The following is a 24,885-nucleotide window of genomic DNA, read 5'->3' as shown; positions in this document are numbered from 1 at the left end:
TTCAGTGTAAATCCAATAGCTAACATTTCCACCTGAAGTCTTTTGAGAGACACAGATGAAGATTTCTGGTGGAAACTTTTGCCACTGAACTCTGAAGTGTCTTTTTAGTGTTTCTCAATTTCAAAGAAAACCTCAAATCCAAGGGCTGGAACGATCAGAAACTCAGGAACTCTCCTCCCTCCCAACTCAGAACCGGCTCCGCTCTCCGGCAGAACAACACGGGTCCAAGAACAGGCTCCCGGTCACAGTGTCAGGAGAGCTGCAGGGCGTGCCATCAGAGAACGCTCGCTGTCTGTCTGTTAAATTCATCAATCACCCTGGGGAACAAAATAACAAAAAACTCAACATGAGCTCATTTCAAGTCTGAATAAAAAGTCTCCACTCTGTGTGCAAGATGTATGTATGTCTCTATCTCTCACCTCGATGTCACTGGTTGTGTGTGTGTGTGTCTCTCTCTCCTCAATGTGTGTGTGTCTCTGCCTCTTAATGTCTGTGTGTGTCTCTCTCTTCTCAATGTCTCTGTGTGTGTCTCTGCCTCTTAATGTCAGTGTGTGTCTCTCTCTCTCTCCCTCCTCAATGTCTGTGTGTGTGTCTCTGCCTCAATGTCAGTGTGTGTGTGTCTCTCTCTCCTCAATGTCTCTGTCTCTCTCTCCCTCCTCAATGTCTCTGTGTCTCTCACCTCGATGTTCAGGATCGTGGAGTCAAACAGGTCCTGCAGCAGATCCCCAGTGACTGGCCGAGTGGAGGGCTGAGAGAGAGAGAGAGAGAGAGAGAGAGAGGGCAATAATAAATAAAAAGCAGGCTCTGGTTCATAGCAAGTCTTGCTGTGATACATTATACCAGACAGACTCCCTCACCAGCGGGCTGCTCTCTGATTCCTCGCTGCTATCAAACTCCTCGATCTCCTCCTCTTCATCCTGATCCTCATCCTCCTCGATCAGAGTCAGGCTGAGGGAGAGGAGAGGAGGGGAGAATCGCAATTAGATACATACATGTGTAAAGTGAGCTAGACAAACAAACAGATCTGAACATCCAGTATTGAGACACACACAGTATGAGAGACAGACAGACACACTTACTGTTGCAGCTGTGAGCCGAGCTCCTGCCTGCTTGGGGGCGAGGGGGAGGGAGCGGGGGGTCTCACTCCCTGCCTCTCACTGCGCACTGACTGACTGAGGAGCGAAGATTTCAAAATATCACATTATTCAATTGCTGTCAGTTTTTCCGTTAAGTATATGGGGTGGAGGGGTAAACTACAAAGCGGTGTGTAATTCAAGAACGTAACATTATTCCAGCAGGTTTCATTCCACTTTATGAAGCAAAACGAGTTCATTCTATAGGGTGATGATGCAAAACTTTTGCCCACAGCTGTGGATCGTATTGCTGTTGTTTACTGAGTAGAGCTGCTCCCTACCTCTCTATGAAGTCTGCCTCTGACCCCTCCGACGCTGATCCCGCCCCTAGCAACGGTCTCCGGGTGCCGCGCACCAGTGTGGAGGTGAGCTGGTTACCATGGAGACTGGTGCCCCGCCCCTGGGCAGGGCTGGGGGTGGAGCCTGAGAGACAGAGGTGGAGAAGGGGAGACACGTTCAGTAAAGATGTCATGCATCGAACCACAGAGACGTTTTCACAGCAGGTTCACAATTAGAAGCATCTGTTTCTTCTGTTTGCTGAGTGCGTCTTTAAATTGCAAATTTGTGTCAGTGAGTTTAAAACTAGCAAGCGTTTGGGCTCCAGTGCCTTCATCAGTGTTATCGAAGCTAAACTGAGTCAAGCAGACCAGCGTTTGGGCTCTAGTGCCTTCATCAGCGTTACAGAAACTAGAAGAGACCGAGTCCAGTTCACCCCCACCCCCCTCTCCCCGTCTCTCTCTCTCACCGGGAGTGCTCTTCCTCCTGCGTTTCCTGGCGGGTGTTCCCTGGCGGGGGGTGCGTGTGGCTCGGCTCACTCTGCTCACTCCGGACGCACTCTCCCAGTCACTCCTGTCTGCTGCCAGCAGGGAGCGCTGGTACATGCGCAGGGGGGACCATGGGGGGCCGGAGCAGGGTTGTCCACTCACACGCTCCAGGTGATCAGCACTGGGGAGGGGGGTGGGGTTATTATAAAGGTTAAAATCACACCCTCTTGTCTGGTGTCAGCAGTTTGAATGAGAACTCGCTGTATCTCAGTGTCTCTCAGCGTCAGTTTCACTGTGTCTATCTCAATATGTATCTCAGTGTGTTATGTGGTGTGTGTGTGTTTATCTCAGTGCATCTCAGTATGTATCTCAGTGTGTCTCAGTGTGTTGTGTGTGTCAGTGTGTTGTGTGGTGTGTGTATCTCAGTGTGTCTCAATGTGTTGTGTGGTGTGTGTGTCTCAGTGTGTTGTGTTGTGTGTGTCTCAGTGTGGTGTCTGTGTGTCTCAGTGTGTTGTGTGTGTCGTATCTCAGTGTGTTGTGTTGTGTGCGTCTCAGTGTGGTGTCTGTGTGTCTCAGTGTGGTGTGTTGTGTGTGTGTGTCTCAGTGTGTGTCGTATCTCAGTGTGTTGTGTGTGTGTTGTATCTCAGTGTGTGTGTGTGTGTGTCTCAGTGTGTGTCGTATCTCAGTGTGTTGTGTTGTGTGTGTGTCTCAGTGTGTGTCGTATCTCAGTGTGTTGTGTGTGTGTGTTGTATCTCAGTGTGGTGTGTGTGTGTGTGTCTCAGTGAGTGTCGTGTCTCAGTGTGTTGTGTTGTGTGTGTCTCAGTGTGGTGTCTGTGTGTCTCAGTGTGTTGTGTTGTGTGTGTGTCTCAGTGTGTGTCGTATCTCAGTGTGTTGTGTGTGTGTGTTGTATCTCAGTGTGGTGTGTGTGTGTCTCAGTGAGTGTCGTGTCTCAGTGTGTTGTGTGTGTGTGTCTCAGTGAGTGTCGTGTCTCAGTGTGTTGTGTGTGTGTCTCAGTGAGTGTCGTGTCTCAGTGTGTTGTGTGTGTGTCTCAGTGAGTGTCGTATCTCAGTGTGGTGTGTGTGTGTGTCTCAGTGTGTGTCGTATCTCAGTGTGTTGTGTGTGTGTGTTGTATCTCAGTGTGGTGTGTGTGTGTGTTGTATCTCAGTGTGGTGTGTGTGTGTGTCTCAGTGAGTGTCGTGTCTCAGTGTGTTCTCCACACTCACAGCACCCTCTTGTCCTGTCGCAGCAGTTTGGATGAGAACTCGCTCAGCACCTCCAGGAACAGCAGGTTTTGGGGGGGCTGCTCTTCCCCGTGGAAAGCAAACCGGATCCCCTCCCTGAAACACACAGGGAGACAGGAACGTTGAGGAGGGGGGGGGAGTCTCGCCTGTCCCCTGAATTCAGACAGGACAGGAAAGCAGACAGGCAGGCAGGCAGGCAGGCAGGCAGACAGACAGACAGGCAGGCAGGCAGGCAGGCAGACAGACAGGCAGACAGAGAGAGACAGACAGAGACAGACAGAGACAGACAGGCAGGCAGGCAGGCAGACATCTCACTTGTGCAGGGTGACCAGAGGCTCCCGGATGCGGATCAGGTCAACGCCGAAGGTGAGAGCGAGGCGACGAGCGAGGTCCCGAATCCTAGAGAAGAGGGGGCTGGAACGGAGAAACACCAACCCTGTCTCCTGAACCAGCTCCGAGAACAACTGAGACAGGGAGAGATTTTATGTAACATGCGTGTTGAAATGCTTTGGCAACACTGGATCACTCCAGTCATTCAGACACTCACTCTCTCTCTCTCACTTGCTGCAGTCTCTCTTTAACTTGCTGCAGGCTGTCTCTCTCACTGCAGTCTCTCTCTCATTGCAGTCTCTCTCTCTCTCTCACTTGCTACAGTCTCTCTCTCTCTCTCTCACTTGCTAGTCTCTCTCTCTCGCTGAAGTCTCTCTCGCTGCAGTATCTCTCTCGCTCTCTCACTTGCTAAAGTCTCTCTCTCTCTCTCGCTGCAGTCTCTCTCTCTCTCTCTCTCTCGCTGCAGTCTCTCTCTCGCTCTCTCACTTGCTGCAGGCTCAGGCACAGGGTCTTGGCACACTGCATCTTGTCGATCTGCCGCGCTCTGCTCAGAGTCTCCTTGATGATGTCACCGTAGTCCTTGTAGAACTGGAAGGGGGAGGGGGGGCGGGGGGGGGATGATGATGTCATTGAATGTATATTCAGCAGTGCTGTGTACGGTGCTGTATAGTTTGTGAGCGGTTAGCAGCTCTCTCTGTGCTGTGTATCGTCAGCAGCTCTCTCTGGTCGAGTTTCCTGCGCACCTTGAGGAAGTGTTTGAAGACATCCGCAGCTGCGTCGAGTTCCAGCACGTTGTAGACGAGGAGTTTGCAGAACCCGGCCAGGAAACCACGGCGCCGGTGAAGCAGGGAGAGCTGGAGAGAGTCCCCTCCATCCTCCTCATCTACACCGGAGAGAGAGAGGAGAGAAGAGAGGGGGCGAGGGAGTGTGAGAGGAGACACGAGAGAGGAGGGAGAGAATGTGAGAAGAGAGGAGTGTGAGGAGAGAAGAGAGGAGAGGGGGGGGAAGATGAGGGGTGAGGGAGTGTGAAAGGAGAGGAAAGCGAGAAATAGACTTTTATAGATACCCTCACAGACACACCTAGACAAAGACACTGAGATACTGTCAGATACACAGACTCACACACACTCGCCAGGGATGGAAATAAGACTCCCGCTGCACAGCAGTGTGATCCATTCCTGATTTCATTATGAGTTCAATAATAAGACACACCTGAGCTTGTTACCCAGACACACACACACTGTGGGGTACTCAGGCTCACAGTAAAACCTGGAATGGGTGGCACTGCCCTGCACTGGGAGTCTTGTTCACGCAGTCCCACACTCCTCGTCTCCGCTCTCTACCTGCGGCCCCCTCGTCCGGCTCCACGAACACGAAGTCGATCACGAAGCCCGCCAGCTCCGAGCGCAGGGGTAGTGAGGGGCGCAGCACCACCGGCTTCAAGTAGTCCCGGCCGCCTCGCACCATCGCGGGGCTGCAGATCACAAGCAGGTCACACAGCAGCATGAACGCCTGCCAGGGAATACGAGAGAGAAAAGAAATGAATGCACAACACGGGACAGGAATAGTACAGTACAGTACAGTACAACACACACAGTACAGTGCAATACACAAGAATACAACACACATACACTCACAGCACAGTGCAACACAATACAATACTCAGAGCACAATACCACACACAGTATAGTGCCATACACACAGCACAGCACAGCACAGCACGGCACAGTGCAATGCGCGCAGTGCTCATGTGAGTGACGGGCAGCCCTGCTCACCTGCTCTCTCACCCCCTCCTTCAGGTCAGACAGGCAGCTGTGACACACAGCACTGAGGCTCTGCACATGCTGCTTCAGCTGGGCCAGCTCAGCCTGCAAGAGGGAGACCCGCATCACTATCCCACAGCCACGTAAACACAGTTCAAGACCCGCATCACAATCCCACAGCCACGTAAACACAGTTCAAGACTCTCATCACAATCCCACAGCCACGTAAACACAGTTCAAGACTCTCATCACAATCCCACAGCCACGTAAACACAGTTCAAGACTCTCATCACAGTCCCACAGCCACGTAAACACAGTTCAAGACTCTCATCACAGTCCCACAGCCACGTAAACACAGTTCAAGACTCTCATCACAGTCCCACAGCCACGTAAACACAGTTCAAGACTCTCATCACAATCCCACAGCCACGTAAACACAGTTCAAGACTCTCATCACAGTCCCACAGCCACGTCAACACAGTTCAAGACTCTCATCACAATCCCACAGCCACGTCAACACAGTTCAAGACTCTCATCACAATCCCACAGCCACGTCAACACAGTTCAAGACTCTCATCACAATCCCACAGCCGCGTAAACACAGTTCAAGACTCTCATCACAATCCCACAGCCACGTAAACACAGTTCAAGACTCTCATCACGATCCCACAGCCACGTCAACACAGTTCAAGACTCTCATCACAGTCCCACAGCCACGTAAACACAGTTCAAGACTCGCATCACAATCCCACAGCCACGTCAACACAGTTCAAGACTCTCATCACAGTCCCACAGCCACGTCAACACAGTTCAAGACTCTCATCACGATCCCACAGCCACGTAAACACAGTTCAAGACTCTCATCACAATCCCACAGCCACGTAAACACAGTTCAAGACTCTCATCACAGTCCCACAGCCACGTAAACACAGTTCCATCTGTCTGGCTGTCTATTAAAAAATCTGTCTTAGGTCAGCCAGGGTGTCCTCACACCAGCGACCCCTGTAGCCTGCGGGCCTGCAGAGTGAACAGAAGCGGACGGCTGACGGCACACGTTTCGGAGGATGCGTGTGTCCGTCTTCGTCCCTCCCAAGTCAGCGCGGGGGTGGGTTGAAATAAACAATAATTGTGTGTACCAAATTGGGGAGAAAAGAAGAAAAATAATAGCCTATTGCAAATTAAAAAAAAAAAATAATAATAAAAAAATTGTGAATTCACTGGTTCTTTCATTCTAATTTGGATGCACCCTGAGATCTCCTGTCTCTCTCGCTTTCTCCTCACCTGGCTGGGGTGGGAGTTGCTGGCCTTGCTCAGCTCCCACAGCGCATGCAGGTAGGCACACTTCAGCGCAGGCACCATGATCTGAAACAGGAGCAACACAAGAGCGCTGACACAGGGAAACCACCGTGTGTGTGTGTGTGTGTGTGTGTCCGTCCGTCTGTCTCTCTCTGTGCGTGTCAGTATCTCTCTCTCTGTGCCTCTGTGTCTCTCTCTCTGTGTGTCAGTGTCTCTGTATCTCTCTCTGTGTCTCTGTCTTCACCTCCTCAGGAATGTCTCCGGTCTCCACTCCGGTGCTCAGGATCCTGTAGCACGGCTCAAACAGCCCCCACCGAGTCAGGTCCTTGGCACTGAAACACAGACACACTGTGTGAAGATCTCTATCTATCTCTCTGTGTCACACACAGTGTGTATCGATCTAGATCTGTATCTGTTTCTCCATCTCTCTGTCTCTCACACAAAGCGCTGTGCGGGCAGCCCCACTCACTTGTGGAAGGCAGCGATTCTCTTCAGGGTGGCGGCTGTGTTGTACACATCGTCTTCATCCAGATTGCCCTGAAGAGAGGGAGGCGGAGAAAGGGAGGGAGAGAGGGAGGGAGGGGGAGAGAGGACAGGGTAAGCTGTATTGCACTGTGTTCTGGCTTTACAGAGCTGTGTTACAGTTGTACTGTACCGGAGCGGTGTGTTGTGTTATATTGTATTGAGCTGCGTCTGTCTGTGTTGTATTACACTGTCTCTGAGCTCTATTGTACTGTACTGTCTCTGAGCTGTATTGTACTGTCCTGGTCTGTGTATTGCGCTGCCCTGTCCTGTCCTGGTCTGTGTCTCTGTGTATTGCTCTGTCCTGTCCTGGTCTGTGTCTCTGTGTATTGCTCTGTCCTGTCCTGGTCTGTGTCTCTGTGTATTGCTCTGTCCTGTCCTGGTCTGTGTCTCTGTGTATTGCTCTGTCCTGTCCTGGTCTGTGTCTCTGTGTATTGCTCTGCCCTGCTCTGTGTCTCTGGTACCTGCAGCAGCTCCTCCAGGTCCTGGCTGAGTCTCTCCTGCAGTCCCTCCAGCAGTCGGCTCAGGGAGATTTCAACCCGGCCTGCGAAGGGCAGCTCCTCGCTGCTCAGCACCGAGAACACGCGAGAGCACGCCTCCAACACGTCAACATGCGTGTGCTTCACACACACCTCGCTCACCTGGCTCAACAGCAGCTCCAGGTACTGGAGAGGGAGGGAGGAGAGGAGAGGAGAGAGGAGGGAGGAGAGGAGAGAGGGACAGAGGGAGAGAAAGAAAGAGGGGGAGAGGATGAAATGTCTAGACATGTTTATTTAAAATTGTACTTTTAAAAACAAATAAACAAAAAAACTACTCAATTCAAAAGTATCAAATTGAATTGGACTGAAAATTGAGGGAGAAGAGGAGAGATAAGAGATGAGAGAGAGAGCAGAGCTGCAGACACTGAAAACAACAGTCAGTAGAGGGGGGGGGGGGTGGGGTGGGAGGGGGCAGTTTACCTTCTCTAGCCGGCCGGTGCAGTAGATCTCCAGGTTGAAGTAATGTGGAGCCTGCAGCAGGTTAGACACCTTCTCTACATCAGCAGAGTACTGAGGGGAGCAGAGAGCAACACACATCAATACACATCAATACAATGTAATGCACATCAATACAATACAGGGCAGTGCATTGCAACACATCACAATGAGGGCGTGCCTGTGGTTTCTATTTAATACAGGGGGTGCTACACTGTACTGAGAGGAGGAGGGTCCTGCCTTGGCGAGCAGCTGGGGCAGCACCACGATGAAGTGCTCAGTCAGCTTGGTGCGGTCCTGCAGCTGAGTCTTCCTGTCTTTCACACTCAGGACCTGAGGGGACAGACAAGGGCCTGTTACAATACGGATACCAACAACCATCAAATCAATACAAAATCAGTAAGGATACCAACACTACTCCCAATGAAAACTTCAACACACCCCCTTCACGAGGTGCACACACCTGAAGGCATGACTCTGAAGCACCTGCGTGTAAGTTTCTTACAGATTTGAAATACAATATAATAACCTCCCCCTCCCCCTCTCCCTCTCCCTCTCCCTCTCCCTCTCCCTCTCCCTCTCCCTCTCCCTCCTCCTCCTCTCCCTCTCCCTCCTCCTCCTCCTCCTCCTCCTCCTCCCCCTCCCCCTCTCACCCTCTTTGCTCCGGTTCTCCCTACAGGCGGGTGCACCTCTGCAGCCTGTCTCATGCTGCACACCAGGATCTCAATCAGAGCGCTCTCCTCCCTATCACTGAACCCTGACGAGAGGGAGAGAGCAGGAGAGAAGGGGGAGAGAGAAGAGGGAGGATGGAGAGGGGGAGAGAGGAGAGAGGAGAGGGAGAGAAGAGGGAGGGGGAGAGGGAGGATGGAGAGGGGAGAGAGGAGAGGGAGAGGCAAGAAAAAGGATGGACGTCAGCGTATTTAATTATTAAATGTTTACAGACAGACAGACGAGCAGAGAGGAAGACTCACCTTCCTCCTCCCCCTCCCCCTCGGCTCCCTCCAGCAGCAGCTCTGTGATCCGCTCCCAGTCCCTGAGCAGAGTCCCCGCGCTGTCCCACAGACTGTCTACCAGGTACGCAGCGTGCTCATGCAGCTAGAGAGGAGAGGAGAGAGAGAAGGGGGTCAGAGATACACACACTCCCTCCCTCACAGCCCCACAGACTGTCTACCAGACACAAACTCAATAAAGAGGGAGGGGGTAAGAGAGGAGCATATAAAATACAGACTCTCACATCACTCTCTATGTAGAAGGACACCAGCAGTCTGATGAGGGCAGTCCTGGGGGGGCCCAGCCCCTTCCGCATCTCCCCCTCCGACACCAGCCTGCAACGACACACACACACACACACACACACACACACACACACAGTGAGTACCAGTGATACACAGGGAGAGGGACACACACACACACACAGTGAGTAACAGTGATACATAGGGAGAGACACACACACACACGCACACACACAGAGTGAGGATCAAAACACTTCGATCAAAACCAAACTAACACACTCAGTTGTGACACACACACTCACTTGTGGTACACAAACTGCCCTGCGGCTCTGGCCACGCCCCGGTGTGATGCGTACACCAGCGGGTAAACCCTCGTGCAGTCCTCAGCACTCAGAACCTCCTCAGCATTCCTGCACGAGAGACAGAGAGAGACTGTGACAGAGAGAGAGAGGGGGGGGGGAAGAGAAGGAGAGGGGGGGGGGAGAGAGAGGGGGGGGAGAGAGAGGAGAGAGAGAGAGAGAGAGACACACACACACACACACACACGCACGCACACACACACACACACACACAGCACTCACTGTTGAATGAGGACCAGCAAGCGCACAGCCTCCACCGAGACATCAAACTCCTTATCCAGCACCATGCACAGGATCCGATCCTGCAGGGAGTCACAGGGGGGTCAGACACAGACACAGAGACCCTAACCCCTAACCCCCAAACAGCACAGGCAGGCAGGCTCACCTTGAAACGGTTGGTGAAGAGCTCCAGTTTGGGTGTGTTCTCCTTGTTGCTGTACAACCCCTGCAGGGCCTTCAGACACTTGAGACGCACGCTGCCTTGCTGTGAGAGAGGGAGGGGGGAGAGAAAGAGGTAAACAAAAATGCACAATACAAAATCTATTTGTCAAATGTGTGATTCTGCACCAAGGCAATCCCAGAGGTCTGCAATAGTGACACAGGTTTGGAGGAGATGAGTGAAAATCCAAAGCAGAGAGAGAGAGAGAGAGAGAGAGAGAGAGAGAGAGAGAGAGAGAGAGAGAGAGACACACACACAGACACACACACAGAGACAGACACGCAGATCAGTGCAGGAGCGTCCCCACAGTGAACGAGGTCTCTGGTAATGCCTGTAGTGTGTTGTAGGGGTGTGTGTGTGTGTGTGTGTGGAGGGGAGCGGGTGCAGGGGTGTGCCGCACTGCGCTGGTACCTTGTCATGCAGAGTCCAGCCCAGGTATTTGAGGTAGCCGTCATTGAGGAAACTCTCGCTGTGCTTCCTCATCCACACGCCCATCTCCTGCATACAGACGCCTCGGATCTCAGCCACTGAATCCCTGAGACATGGGGCGAGACACACTGTGCTACACACTCCCTGCGCTACACACTGCTCTACACACTGTGCTACACACTCCCTGCGCTACACACTGCTCTACACACTGCACTACGCACTCTCTGCACTACACACTGTGCTATACACTCCCTAGTTATAAAACACACACAGTGCTATAGATGCACTGCACCACACTGAGTTACACACACACACTGTGCTACAGACACTTCACTATACACACACACACACACACACACACAGTGCTATAAATGCACTGCACCACACTCAGTTACACACACACACACACACAGCGCTATGATCCTACTACCTCCTTTCCCCACTCAGCTCTCTCTCCAGTCCCCTCGCTGGCTCTCACCGGTATCGGTGCACGAACACCCCCTTGAAGACAGCGTTCATCATGCTCTCAATCTCCTCCTGCTGCTCCTGCAGCTACACACACAGGGAGACACAGGGAGGGAGGGAGACAGGGAGACACACACACACAGGGAGGGAGAGACACACACACAGGGAGGGAGAGACACACACACAGGGAGGGAGACAAGGAGAGAGAGACACACACAGGGAGACACAGACAGACAGTGAGGGACAGAAAGAGACAAGCATTACACTGGGTAGGATTCTGCGAGTTCGTACTACCCCTTTATCACAGCACAAGAACACTGAAACACTCTGTGTTGATAAAGGAGCAGCCTGCCTCCCTGATTGATTTCTTATTGGAAGGTAGGAGAGTGTGAGTGAGGGGTAGGGGTTAGGGGTGTGTGAGGGGGGCAGCCTGCCTCCCTGATTGATTTCTTATTGGAAGGTAGGAGAGTGTGAGTGAGGGGTAGGGGTTAGGGGTGTGTGAGGGGGGCAGCCTGCCTCCCTGATTGATTTCTTATTGGAAGGTAGGAGAGTGTGAGTGAGGGGTAGGGGTTAGGGGTGTGTGAGGGGGGCAGCCTGCCTCCCTGATTGATTTCTTATTGGAAGGTAGGAGAGTGTGAGTGAGGGGTAGGGGTTAGGGGTGTGTGAGGGGGGCAGCCTGCCTCCCTGATTGATTTCTTATTGGAAGGTAGGAGAGTGTGAGTGAGGGGTAGGGGTTAGGGGTGTGTGAGGGGGGCAGCCTGCCTCCCTGATTGATTTCTTATTGGAAGGTAGGAGAGTGTGAGTGAGGGGTAGGGGTTAGGGGTGTGTGAGGGGGGCAGCCTGCCTCCCTGATTGATTTCTTATTGGAAGGTAGGAGAGTGTGAGTGAGGGGTAGGGGTTAGGGGTGTGTGAGGGGGGCAGCCTGCCTCCCTGATTGATTTCTTATTGGAAGGTAGGAGAGTGTGAGTGAGGGGTAGGGGTTAGGGGTGTGTGAGGGGGGCAGCCTGCCTCCCTGATTGATTTCTTATTGGAAGGTAGGAGAGTGTGAGTGAGGGGTAGGGGTTAGGGGTGTGTGAGGGGGGCAGCCTGCCTCCCTGATTGATTTCTTATTGGAAGGTAGGAGAGTGTGAGTGAGGGGTAGGGGTTAGGGGTGTGTGAGGGGGGCAGCCTGCCTCCCTGATTGATTTCTTATTGGAAGGTAGGAGAGTGTGAGTGAGGGGTAGGGGTTAGGGGTGTGTGAGGGGGGCAGCCTGCCTCCCTGATTGATTTCTTATTGGAAGGTAGGAGAGTGTGAGTGAGGGGTAGGGGTTAGGGGTGTGTGAGGGGGGCAGCCTGCCTCCCTGATTGATTTCTTATTGGAAGGTAGGAGAGTGTGAGTGAGGGGTAGGGGTTAGGGGTGTGTGAGGGGGGCAGCCTGCCTCCCTGATTGATTTCTTATTGGAAGGTAGGAGAGTGTGAGTGAGGGGTAGGGGTTAGGGGTGTGTGAGGGGGGCAGCCTGCCTCCCTGATTGATTTCTTATTGGAAGGTAGGAGAGTGTGAGTGAGGGGTAGGGGTTAGGGGTGTGTGAGGGGGGCAGCCTGCCTCCCTGATTGATTTCTTATTGGAAGGTAGGAGAGTGTGAGTGAGGGGTAGGGGTTAGGGGTGTGTGAGGGGGGCAGCCTGCCTCCCTGATTGATTTCTTATTGGAAGGTAGGAGAGTGTGAGTGAGGGGTAGGGGTTAGGGGTGTGTGAGGGGGGCAGCCTGCCTCCCTGATTGATTTCTTATTGGAAGGTAGGAGAGTGTGAGTGAGGGGTAGGGGTTAGGGGTGTGTGAGGGGGGCAGCCTGCCTCCCTGATTGATTTCTTATTGGAAGGTAGGAGAGTGTGAGTGAGGGGTAGGGGTTAGGGGTGTGTGAGGGGGGCAGCCTGCCTCCCTGATTGATTTCTTATTGGAAGGTAGGAGAGTGTGAGTGAGGGGTAGGGGTTAGGGGTGTGTGAGGGGGGCAGCCTGCCTCCCTGATTGATTTCTTATTGGAAGGTAGGAGAGTGTGAGTGAGGGGTAGGGGTTAGGGGTGTGTGAGGGGGGCAGCCTGCCTCCCTGATTGATTTCTTACCTCCCTCCTCTTTTCTCTCAGCTCCTCCAGTCTCTCGCTGGCTCTCTTGCTCAGCTCCTTGCTGCACTCAGATTCATACTGCCGTCGATTCGTCTCCATCCGAGAGGCCAGACCCAGAGACACATCCACCAGAGCGGTCATGAGCTTCATCGCTGCAACACACACACACGCTGAGACACACACACACACAAAGAGGCCAGACCCAGAGACACATCCACCAGAGCGGTCATGAGCTTCATCGCTGCAACACACACACACGCTGAGACACACACACACACACACACAAAGAGGCCAGACCCAGAGACACATCCACCAGAGCGGTCATGAGCTTCATCACTGCAACACACACACACACACACACAAAGAGGCCAGACCCAGAGACACATCCACCAGAGCGGTCATGAGCTTCATCACTGCAACACACACACACGCTGAGACACACACACACACACACACAAAGAGGCCAGACCCAGAGACACATCCACCAGAGCGGTCATGAGCTTCATCGCTGCAACACACACACACGCTGAGACACACACACACACACACACAAAGAGGCCAGACCCAGAGACACATCCACCAGAGCGGTCATGAGCTTCATCGCTGCAACACACACACACACACACACACACACACACACACAAAGAGGCCAGACCCAGAGACACATCCACCAGAGCGGTCATGAGCTTCATCGCTGCAACACACACACACGCTGAGACACACACACACACACACACACAAAGAGGCCAGACCCAGAGACACATCCACCAGAGCGGTCATGAGCTTCATCGCTGCAACACACACACACACAAAGAGGCCAGACCCAGAGACACATCCACCAGAGCGGTCATGAGCTTCATCGCTGCAACACACACACACGCTGAGACACACACACACACACACACAAAGAGACCAGACCCAGAGACACATCCACCAGAGCGGTCATGAGCTTCATCGCTGCAACACACACACACGCTGAGACACACACACACACACACACAAAGAGACCAGACCCAGAGACACATCCACCAGAGCGGTCATGAGCTTCATCGCTGCAACACACACACACACAAAGAGGCCAGACCCAGAGACACATCCACCAGAGCGGTCATGAGCTTCATCGCTGCAACACACACACACGCTGAGACACACACACACACACACACAAAGAGACCAGACCCAGAGACACATCCACCAGAGCGGTCATGAGCTTCATCGCTGCAACACACACACACGCGCTGAGACACACACACACACACACACAAAGAGGCCAGACCCAGAGACACATCCACCAGAGCGGTCATGAGCTTCATCACTGCAACACACACACACACTGAGACACACACACACACACACGCTGAGACACACACACACACAAAGAGGCCAGACCCAGAGACACATCCACCAGAGCGGTCATGAGCTTCATCGCTGCAACACACACACACGCTGAGACACACACACACACACACACAAAGAGGCCAGACCCAGAGACACATCCACCAGAGCGGTCATGAGCTTCATCGCTGCAACACACACACACACGCTGAGACACACACACACACACACACACACAAAGAGGCCAGACCCAGAGACACATCCACCAGAGCGGTCATGAGCTTCATCGCTGCAACACACACACACGCTGAGACACACACACACACACACAAAGAGGCCAGACCCAGAGACACATCCACCAGAGCGGTCATGAGCTTCATCACTGCAACACACACACACGCTGAGACACACACACACACACACACAAAGAGGCCAGACCCAGAGACACATCCACCAGAGCGGTCATGAGCTTCATCGCTGCAACACACACACACGCTGAGACACACACACGCACACACACAAAGAGACCAGACCCAGAGACACATCCACCAGAGCGGTCATGAGCTTCATCGCTGCAACACACACACACGCTGAGACACACACACACACACACACAAAGAGACCAGACCCAGAGACACATCCACCAGAGCGGTCATGAGCTTCATCGCTGCAACACACGCACACGCTGAGACACACACAAGCACACACGCTGAGACACACACACACACACACACAAAGAGGCCAGACCCAGAGACACATCCACCAGAGCGGTCATGAGCTTCATCGCTGCAACACACACACACGCTGAGACACACACACACACACACACAAAGAGGCCAGACCCAGAGACACATCCACCAGAGCGGTCATGAGCTTCATCGCTGCAACACACACACACGCTGAGACACACACACACACACACACAAAGAGGCCAGACCCAGAGACACATCCACCAGAGCGGTCATGAGCTTCATCGCTGCAACACACACACACGCTGAGACACACACACGCACACACACAAAGAGGCCAGACCCAGAGACACATCCACCAGAGCGGTCATGAGCTTCATCGCTGCAACACACACACACGCTGAGACACACACACACACAAAGAGACCAGACCCAGAGACACATCCGCCAGAGCGGTCATGAGCTTCATCGCTGCAACACACACACACGCTGAGACACACACACACACACACACAAAGAGGCCAGACCCAGAGACACATCCACCAGAGCGGTCATGAGCTTCATCGCTGCAACACACACACACGCTGAGACACACACACACACACACACAAAGAGGCCAGACCCAGAGACACATCCACCAGAGCGGTCATGAGCTTCATCGCTGCAACACACACACACGCTGAGACACACACACACACACACACAAAGAGGCCAGACCCAGAGACACATCCACCAGAGCGGTCATGAGCTTCATCGCTGCAACACACACACACGCTGAGACACACACACACACACACACAAAGAGGCCAGACCCAGAGACACATCCACCAGAGCGGTCATGAGCTTCATCGCTGCAACACACACACACGCTGAGACACACACACGCACACACACAAAGAGGCCAGACCCAGAGACACATCCACCAGAGCGGTCATGAGCTTCATCGCTGCAACACACACACACGCTGAGACACACACACACACACACACAAAGAGGCCAGACCCAGAGACACATCCACCAGAGCGGTCATGAGCTTCATCGCTGCAACACACGCACACGCTGAGACACACACACGCACACACACAAAGAGGCCAGACCCAGAGACACATCCACCAGAGCGGTCATGAGCTTCATCGCTGCAACACACACACACGCTGAGACACACACACGCACACACACAAAGAGACCAGACCCAGAGACACATCCACCAGAGCGGTCATGAGCTTCATCGCTGCAACACACGCACACGCTGAGACACACACACACACACACACAAAGAGGCCAGACCCAGAGACACATCCACCAGAGCGGTCATGAGCTTCATCGCTGCAACACACACACACGCTGAGACACACACACACACACACACAAAGAGGCCAGACCCAGAGACACATCCACCAGAGCGGTCATGAGCTTCATCGCTGCAACACACACACACACGCTGAGACACACACACACACACACACAAAGAGGCCAGACCCAGAGACACATCCACCAGAGCGGTCATGAGCTTCATCGCTGCAACACACACACACGCTGAGACACACACACACACACACACAAAGAGGCCAGACCCAGAGACACATCCACCAGAGCGGTCATGAGCTTCATCGCTGCAACACACACACACGCTGAGACACACACACGCACACACACAAAGAGGCCAGACCCAGAGACACATCCACCAGAGCGGTCATGAGCTTCATCGCTGCAACACACACACACGCTGAGACACACACACGCACACACACAAAGAGGCCAGACCCAGAGACACATCCACCAGAGCGGTCATGAGCTTCATCGCTGCAACACACACACACGCTGAGACACACACACACACACACACAAAGAGGCCAGACCCAGAGACACATCCACCAGAGCGGTCATGAGCTTCATCGCTGCAACACACGCACACGCTGAGACACACACACACACACACACAAAGAGGCCAGACCCAGAGACACATCCACCAGAGCGGTCATGAGCTTCATCGCTGCAACACACACACACGCTGAGACACACACACACACACACACAAAGAGGCCAGACCCAGAGACACATCCACCAGAGCGGTCATGAGCTTCATCGCTGCAACACACACACACGCTGAGACACACACACACACACACACAAAGAGGCCAGACCCAGAGACACATCCACCAGAGCGGTCATGAGCTTCATCGCTGCAACACACACACACGCTGAGACACACACACACACACACACAAAGAGGCCAGACCCAGAGACACATCCACCAGAGCGGTCATGAGCTTCATCGCTGCAACACACACACACGCTGAGACACACACACGCACACACACAAAGAGGCCAGACCCAGAGACACATCCACCAGAGCGGTCATGAGCTTCATCGCTGCAACACACACACACGCTGAGACACACACACACACACACACAAAGAGACCAGACCCAGAGACACATCCACCAGAGCGGTCATGAGCTTCATCGCTGCAACACACACACACACGCTGAGACACACACACACACACACACACACACACACACACACACAAAGAGGCCAGACCCAGAGACACATCCACCAGAGCGGTCATGAGCTTCATCGCTGCAACACACACACACGCTGAGACACACACACACACACACACAAAGAGGCCAGACCCAGAGACACATCCACCAGAGCGGTCATGAGCTTCATCGCTGCAACACACACACACGCTGAGACACACACACACACACACACAAAGAGGCCAGACCCAGAGACACATCCACCAGAGCGGTCATGAGCTTCATCGCTGCAACACACACACACGCTGAGACACACACACACACACACACAAAGAGACCAGACCCAGAGACACATCCACCAGAGCGGTCATGAGCTTCATCGCTGCAACACACACACACGCTGAGACACACACACACACACACACAAAGAGACCAGACCCAGAGACACATCCACCAGAGCGGTCATGAGCTTCATCGCTGCAACACACACACACGCTGAGACACACACACGCACACACACAAAGAGGCCAGACCCAGAGACACATCCACCAGAGCGGTCATGAGCTTCATCGCTGCAACACACACACACGCTGAGACACACACATGCACACACACAAAGAGGCCAGACCCAGAGACACATCCACCAGAGCGGTCATGAGCTTCATCGCTGCAACACACACACACGCTGAGACACACACACACACACACACAAAGAGACCAGACCCAGAGACACATCCACCAGAGCGGTCATGAGCTTCATCGCTGCAACACACACACACGCTGAGACACACACACACACACACACAAAGAGGCCAGACCCAGAGACACATCCACCAGAGCGGTCATGAGCTTCATCGCTGCAACACACACACACACGCTGAGACACACACACACACACACACAAAGAGGCCAGACCCAGAGACACATCCACCAGAGCGGTCATGAGCTTCATCGCTGCAACACACACACACACGCTGAGACACACACACACACACACACAAAGAGACCAGACCCAGAGACACATCCACCAGAGCGGTCATGAGCTTCATCGCTGCAACACACACACACACGCTGAGACACACACACACACACACACACACACACACACACACACACAAAGAGGCCAGACCCAGAGACACATCCACCAGAGCGGTCATGAGCTTCATCGCTGCAACACACACACACGCTGAGACACACACACACACACACACAAAGAGGCCAGACCCAGAGACACATCCACCAGAGCGGTCATGAGCTTCATCGCTGCAACACACACACACGCTGAGACACACACACACACACACACAAAGAGGCCAGACCCAGAGACACATCCACCAGAGCGGTCATGAGCTTCATCGCTGCAACACACACACACGCTGAGACACACACACACACACACACAAAGAGGCCAGACCCAGAGACACATCCACCAGAGCGGTCATGAGCTTCATCGCTGCAACACACACACACGCTGAGACACACACACGCACACACACAAAGAGGCCAGACCCAGAGACACATCCACCAGAGCGGTCATGAGCTTCATCGCTGCAACACACACACACGCTGAGACACACACACGCACACACACAAAGAGGCCAGACCCAGAGACACATCCACCAGAGCGGTCATGAGCTTCATCGCTGCAACACACACACACGCTGAGACACACACACACACACACACAAAGAGGCCAGACCCAGAGACACATCCACCAGAGCGGTCATGAGCTTCATCGCTGCAACACACACACACGCTGAGACACACACACACACACACACAAAGAGGCCAGACCCAGAGACACATCCACCAGAGCGGTCATGAGCTTCATCGCTGCAACACACACACACGCTGAGACACACACACACACACACACAAAGAGGCCAGACCCAGAGACACATCCACCAGAGCGGTCATGAGCTTCATCGCTGCAACACACACACACGCTGAGACACACACACACACACACACAAAGAGACCAGACCCAGAGACACATCCACCAGAGCGGTCATGAGCTTCATCGCTGCAACACACACACACGCTGAGACACACACACACACGCACACACACAAAGAGGCCAGACCCAGAGACACATCCACCAGAGCGGTCATGAGCTTCATCGCTGCAACACACACACACGCTGAGACACACACACACACACACACAAAGAGGCCAGACCCAGAGACACATCCACCAGAGCGGTCATGAGCTTCATCGCTGCAACACACACACACGCTGAGACACACACACACACACACACAAAGAGACCAGACCCAGAGACACATCCACCAGAGCGGTCATGAGCTTCATCGCTGCAACACACACACACGCTGAGACACACACACACAAAGAGGCCAGACCCAGAGACACATCCACCAGAGCGGTCATGAGCTTCATCGCTGCAACACACACACACGCTGAGACACACACAAGCACACACAAAGAGGCCAGACCCAGAGACACATCCACCAGAGCGGTCATGAGCTTCATCGCTGCAACACACACACACGCTGAGACACACACATGCACACACACAAAGAGGCCAGACCCAGAGACACATCCACCAGAGCGGTCATGAGCTTCATCGCTGCAACACACACACACGCTGAGACACACACACACACACACACACACACAAAGAGGCCAGACCCAGAGACACATCCACCAGAGCGGTCATGAGCTTCATCGCTGCAACACACACACACGCTGAGACACACACACACACACACACACACACACACACACAAAGAGGCCAGACCCAGAGACACATCCACCAGAGCGGTCATGAGCTTCATCGCTGCAACACACGCACACACGCTGAGACACACACACGCACACACACACACAAAGAGGCCAGTCTCTCCGAGACGCAGTGAGAGACCTCCCCTCCTCTCACCTGCCAGTGTGCTGGTGTGTCGGAAGGCCCTGACCTGGGAGTCAGACAGGCCTGTGAGCAGGGAGATGGTGGAGTCCATGAGAAACTCATCGAAGACGACACTGTACTGACCGCGCCGCACCAGCGCGCTCACCAGCTCACAGAAACCAGCGCTGAACCTCCTCCACTGTACCCCGCCCCGCGAGAGGGGGTACTCCGACGAGTCCTGCCAACGACAGTTCAGAATAACAACAATATAAATCTACCACGGGTTCAGCTCTATTTACCAATGGAAATAGAGAGACTGGACTTTGTATTTCCCGTTGTATTCCCATGTACTGCGTTTGCATGTATTTATTCCTTTATTATTACTTTCTGAGCTCACCTCGTCAAACTCCCGTGTCAGCTGGCTGATTATCTGAGCGTACTGCAGGTTCTGAAGCATCTCGAGAGACACCACTCCTAGAGGAGAGGAGAGGAGAGAGGAGAGGAGAAGGGAGGGGAGAGGGAGGAGCGGAGAAGGGAGGGGAGAGAGGAGAGGAGAGGGTGGACAGAGGAGAGGGGAAGGGAGAGAGGAGAGGAGAGGGGTGAGAGGAGAGGGGTGAGAGGAGAAAGAGGAGAGGGGAGAGGAGAGAGGGGAGAGGAGAGAAAGAGCAGCAGGGAGGGGAGAGAAGAGAGGGGAGGGGAGAGAGAGAGGAGAGAGATGGAAGAGAAAGGAGTTGGAAGAGAGATCAGAACAGATTACTCCATTTACAAAAAAAAAGGCAGATCTGAAATAGTGCAATTATGTTCACTGAATGTGTTCATGTTGCTGAGCTTCACTTGATCGTTCAGCAGTGTGTGTGTGTGTGTGTGTCTCGGTGTGTGTGTCAGTGTGTGTATGTCTGTGTGTTTATTTAAAGCCCTTGTGCTCTCTCACCTCTGCACCCGCTGCACTGCACAATGAAGTTGAAGAGCTGCAGAAGCCCCGCCTCCCGGTCCTGCTTGTAGCTGTCCAGCCAATCATCAACCACGGCCTGCAAGAGGAGGCAGTGATGTCATCCCTTAAAGGGCTCTTAAAGGGGCTTCATTTCTCAGAGTCTCATTGCTTTAGTGCGCTGGTGTGTAACTGTTACGTGCAAAAGAAACCAACGCGCAAATCAGAAATACACGCCACGCTCGCGTTTTCATTTAAAAAACAAACTGTTTAGAATGATGAGACGGCCACAAAACGTATATACTTTATAATGAATGTCTCAGTGTCTAAATTTGGACAGAGCTGTGCGTGTCGTCCGTCCGTCCCCACACATAAAAACAACGCAAACTTTCTTTATTTTTTATGGGGGTTTTTTTGCAACGAGGCGCTGCACGAAAACAACAGGGTTTAGAAACGCACCGAGAGGCTGGATCCGGGGCGCTCATCTGAAACGGGGATAGTTTCCTCCTCTCGAGTGAGACTTGAGGAGTCACTCTCAAACCATCGTGTAGCTTCAGGGCTTAATAAGACTGGTGACTCTTGCAGGCGTGCGTTGGGACTGTGGTGTGAATGTGGACCCCCCGCCCCCACTATTTGCTCAGCCCTGTCCTGCACTGCACTGCACTGCCCCCTGGTGGTTCCTCACCAGCATTGCGCTCTTGCCAGTCTTCACAGCATCAAACAGATCTCTCGCCGTGACCTCTGACCTGCCTGGTCTGGTTGCCGCGGAAACATCTGACCTGGGAGGAGCCCTGGTGACCTCCGCAGCCCCCCCACGAGAGCGTTTGGAGGACTGAGAGAGAGAGAGAGAGACATAGACAGTAAATACTTGCTGGTATAATCTGAGGTGTAATTTGAAGGCTCTCTGTGGCCAGACTCACAGGCGTCTGTCTCGGGGTCTCTGCAGCCCTCCTCTTCCTGGATTTCTGCGAGATCGGCAGCTGGAAATCGCTGCCCGATTCAGAGTGGTCCTCCCAATCCTCGCTGAGAGACACACAAGCAGACAACAGTGTTTTATTTTTTTTTTACAGAGGAGTGAATTAAAAAATAAATCATAAAAACGACCCCAGTATCTCTCACCTGTCAAAGGCATCCCCAGCCAGCAGAAGCTCTGATTCCGATTGGTCTCTGCGAGAGGGGGCGGGGCTGCCGCGCTGCGAGGACACGCCCCTCAAGCCAGCGCTGGTTCGCGGGGTCTCGTCTTCCGAAGGCTCTGATTGGCCCCTGTGGGAGAGGGTGGGGCTGCTGAGCTGAGAGCCCCTCCTCTTCTGTCTGGGTGCAAGCAGCATAGCCGGACTGCAGGGCAAGAAATACAATCTAACAAATTATAATATTCAGAGCAGAACTCAGAAAACAACGAAAAGAAACGACAGGCTTATCAACCCACACCCCCTTAAACCAAACCTGCATTTATTTATTTATTTAACAGCATTTTTAAAGCATTTTAAAATTATTATCATTTATTTCTTAGCAGACGCCCTTATCCAGGGCGACTTACAATTGTTACAAGATATTATAATTGTTACAAGATATCACATTATACATTAAGATACAGATCTGTGTGAGTCCCCTGAAGCAAATCAATCAATATTTATTTTATATAGCGCCTTTCATAGTGGACCACCATCACACAGCGCTTCACAAGATAGTGAGGATCAATGCAAATACATTAAATACAGTGAAATACAGCCTGGCACAGTCCATTAAATACAAACAGTACAAAACAATGCAAATACATTAAATACAGCGAAATACAGCCTGGCACAGTCCATTAAATACAAACAGTACAAAACAATGCAAATACATTAAATACAGCGAAATACAGCCTGGCACAGTCCATTAAATACAAACAGTACAAAACAATGCAAATACATTAAATACAGTGAAATACAGCCTGGCACAGTCCATTAAATACAAACAGTACAAAACAATGCAAATACATTAAATACAGTGAAATACAGCCTGGCACAGTACATTAAATACAAACAGTACAAAACAATGCAAATACATTAATTACAGGCATAATACAATTAAATAAAGGCGAAGATTTGAATTGTAAACATTATGGATGCGTGTCATACAATCACACAAGATAGAGTGAAAAACCTGAAATAGCAATTTAGACAACAGCTAAATCAAATGAAAGAATATGAAGTTCATTTCGTGTCATTAAATTTACCGATAACATCTTTTTTTTAATCCATTATTTTATAAAAATTCCACCAACTAGACGCCAAATGTTCGTTACTTTTACACACAGCCGCATCAAACACAACACCACTATCAAAACTAAACACCCAGTCACAGTTTAATAATACTATAAATATATTTTACAGGCTTGTTAAATGTTTTTCAAGAAACTAAAATACGAATTTAAGCTTCTCGATGAAAATTTGTTTCGGTCGTTTTCTCGTGAAAATGTTTTTTTAGTTTTCGTTTTTAAACTCGGTACCGGTGTAATTAAACCACTTTATTTCAGTATTTCCACCGGTTTTAGTTGTACCCACCTGTGTAATGAAAGTCCGAGTAGTTTTGTGTGAAATATGGACTGTACAGGTATATGTATTATTATAGTATATATATATTTTAATGGTATATTCTTTCGACGTTCCCGCTCGGTGTCACTCTGAGGTAAAAAAAAAAAAAAAAAAAAACCGACCGAAGGAAACGTTCTCCGCGTCTCGCGCGCAACGAGAAGCGGGAATTCCTCGCAAGCCCCGCCCCCACTCTGTGATTCATATAAAAACCGCCGAGCTTCGGCTTCATTCGTTTCTTACCCTTAAAAAGGATGGAGAACGACGTCCTTAAACATATCACTAAGTAAATAAATAAATAATTAAGGGGTGGAAATTGTTTTTTGTTTTGTTTTTTTTGAGTGAAAATACATTTTAATATATATACAGATACATAAATTAATTTACCTTCACAAAAAAAGTGTAACGCGGTTTTTAAAATACACCCTGCGCTGTATGTGGGTAATCACAGCGAGTGATGTGTTAGTTAAAAAAAAAAAAAAAAAAATCGTGTTTTGTTTTCTCAAACCAGGGACACCTGTACTACAGTAACAGTGCGGCCAGGTATTTTTAATTAGTAATAGGAATCCCTCTCCGTGTGAATGAAGACAGTATATAAGAACGTAATTAAATTCCAGTGAGCTTCTGAACGCGCGCGCGAGCACACTGAGAGGCGGGAGATTTGAATTTTGAACATTCTTTAACTGTCAGTGCTGATTTTTTTTTTTTTTTTTTTTGTCGAGCTGAAGAATGGCGCTTTTTTTTTTTATCGACTACACGACGAGACCGGACAAAACAAAATAAATATATTTATACACTACGTCAGACCGGGACCTAGGGATCACTTCCAACCTGATTTCCAACCTCATGGTGAATAGAATGGCGGACCGTTAATTCAAATGTGACTGAAAACCATGACACGGGCAAGCGTGTTAAACTGCGGGAGACTTTGTCCAGACACGCAGGGGATAATTACCCGTCTCTCTCTGTC

At 51.8% G+C, this 24,885-nt stretch overlaps 1 protein-coding gene across 1 annotated transcript; it reads right to left on the bottom strand.

Annotated features, from left to right (window-relative positions):
- On the bottom strand, positions 1–24,017 carry LOC131729675 (cohesin subunit SA-1-like). Its single transcript, XM_059019874.1, has 34 exons — positions 23,889–24,017; positions 22,462–22,677; positions 22,263–22,365; positions 22,028–22,174; positions 21,346–21,442; positions 20,812–20,888; positions 20,448–20,652; positions 13,042–13,193; positions 10,961–11,034; positions 10,465–10,588; positions 10,000–10,098; positions 9,837–9,916; positions 9,558–9,665; positions 9,258–9,348; positions 8,995–9,118; positions 8,677–8,780; positions 8,264–8,356; positions 8,009–8,098; positions 7,514–7,714; positions 6,997–7,064; positions 6,772–6,859; positions 6,513–6,593; positions 5,244–5,336; positions 4,812–4,980; positions 4,212–4,351; positions 3,955–4,056; positions 3,454–3,602; positions 3,121–3,234; positions 1,879–2,078; positions 1,415–1,556; positions 1,080–1,172; positions 858–948; positions 680–748; positions 1–317 (listed from the first exon to the last, which is right to left on the bottom strand). Exons 2-34 carry the CDS (start codon positions 22,668–22,670, stop codon positions 309–311), a joined length of 3,786 nt encoding a protein of 1,261 aa, XP_058875857.1. The 5' UTR covers positions 22,671–22,677; positions 23,889–24,017; the 3' UTR covers positions 1–308.
- Positions 24,018–24,885: the final 868 nt, after the last annotated feature.

Source organism: Acipenser ruthenus, unplaced genomic scaffold, assembly GCF_902713425.1.
Source record: "Acipenser ruthenus unplaced genomic scaffold, fAciRut3.2 maternal haplotype, whole genome shotgun sequence".
Classification (NCBI taxonomy): Eukaryota; Metazoa; Chordata; class Actinopteri; order Acipenseriformes; family Acipenseridae; genus Acipenser; species Acipenser ruthenus.
Note: the sequence above shows the minus strand (reverse complement) of the source record. Positions and strands in the feature narration are given on the sequence as shown.

What these genes read in the sequence shown, in the direction of transcription:
- LOC131729675 (XM_059019874.1), bottom strand. Translation starts at nt 22,670, where the DNA reads ATGCTGCTTGCACCCAGACAGAAGAGGAGGGGCTCTCAGCTCAGCAGC. An exon ending in TCTTCAAACACTTCCTCAAG is followed by an intron (nt 4,057 to 4,211) that starts GTGCGCAGGAAA and finishes TCCCCCTTCCAG; the next exon opens with TTCTACAAGGACTACGGTGA. An exon ending in AATCAGAGAGCAGCCCGCTG is followed by an intron (nt 749 to 857) that starts GTGAGGGAGTCT and finishes TCTCTCTCTCAG; the next exon opens with CCCTCCACTCGGCCAGTCAC.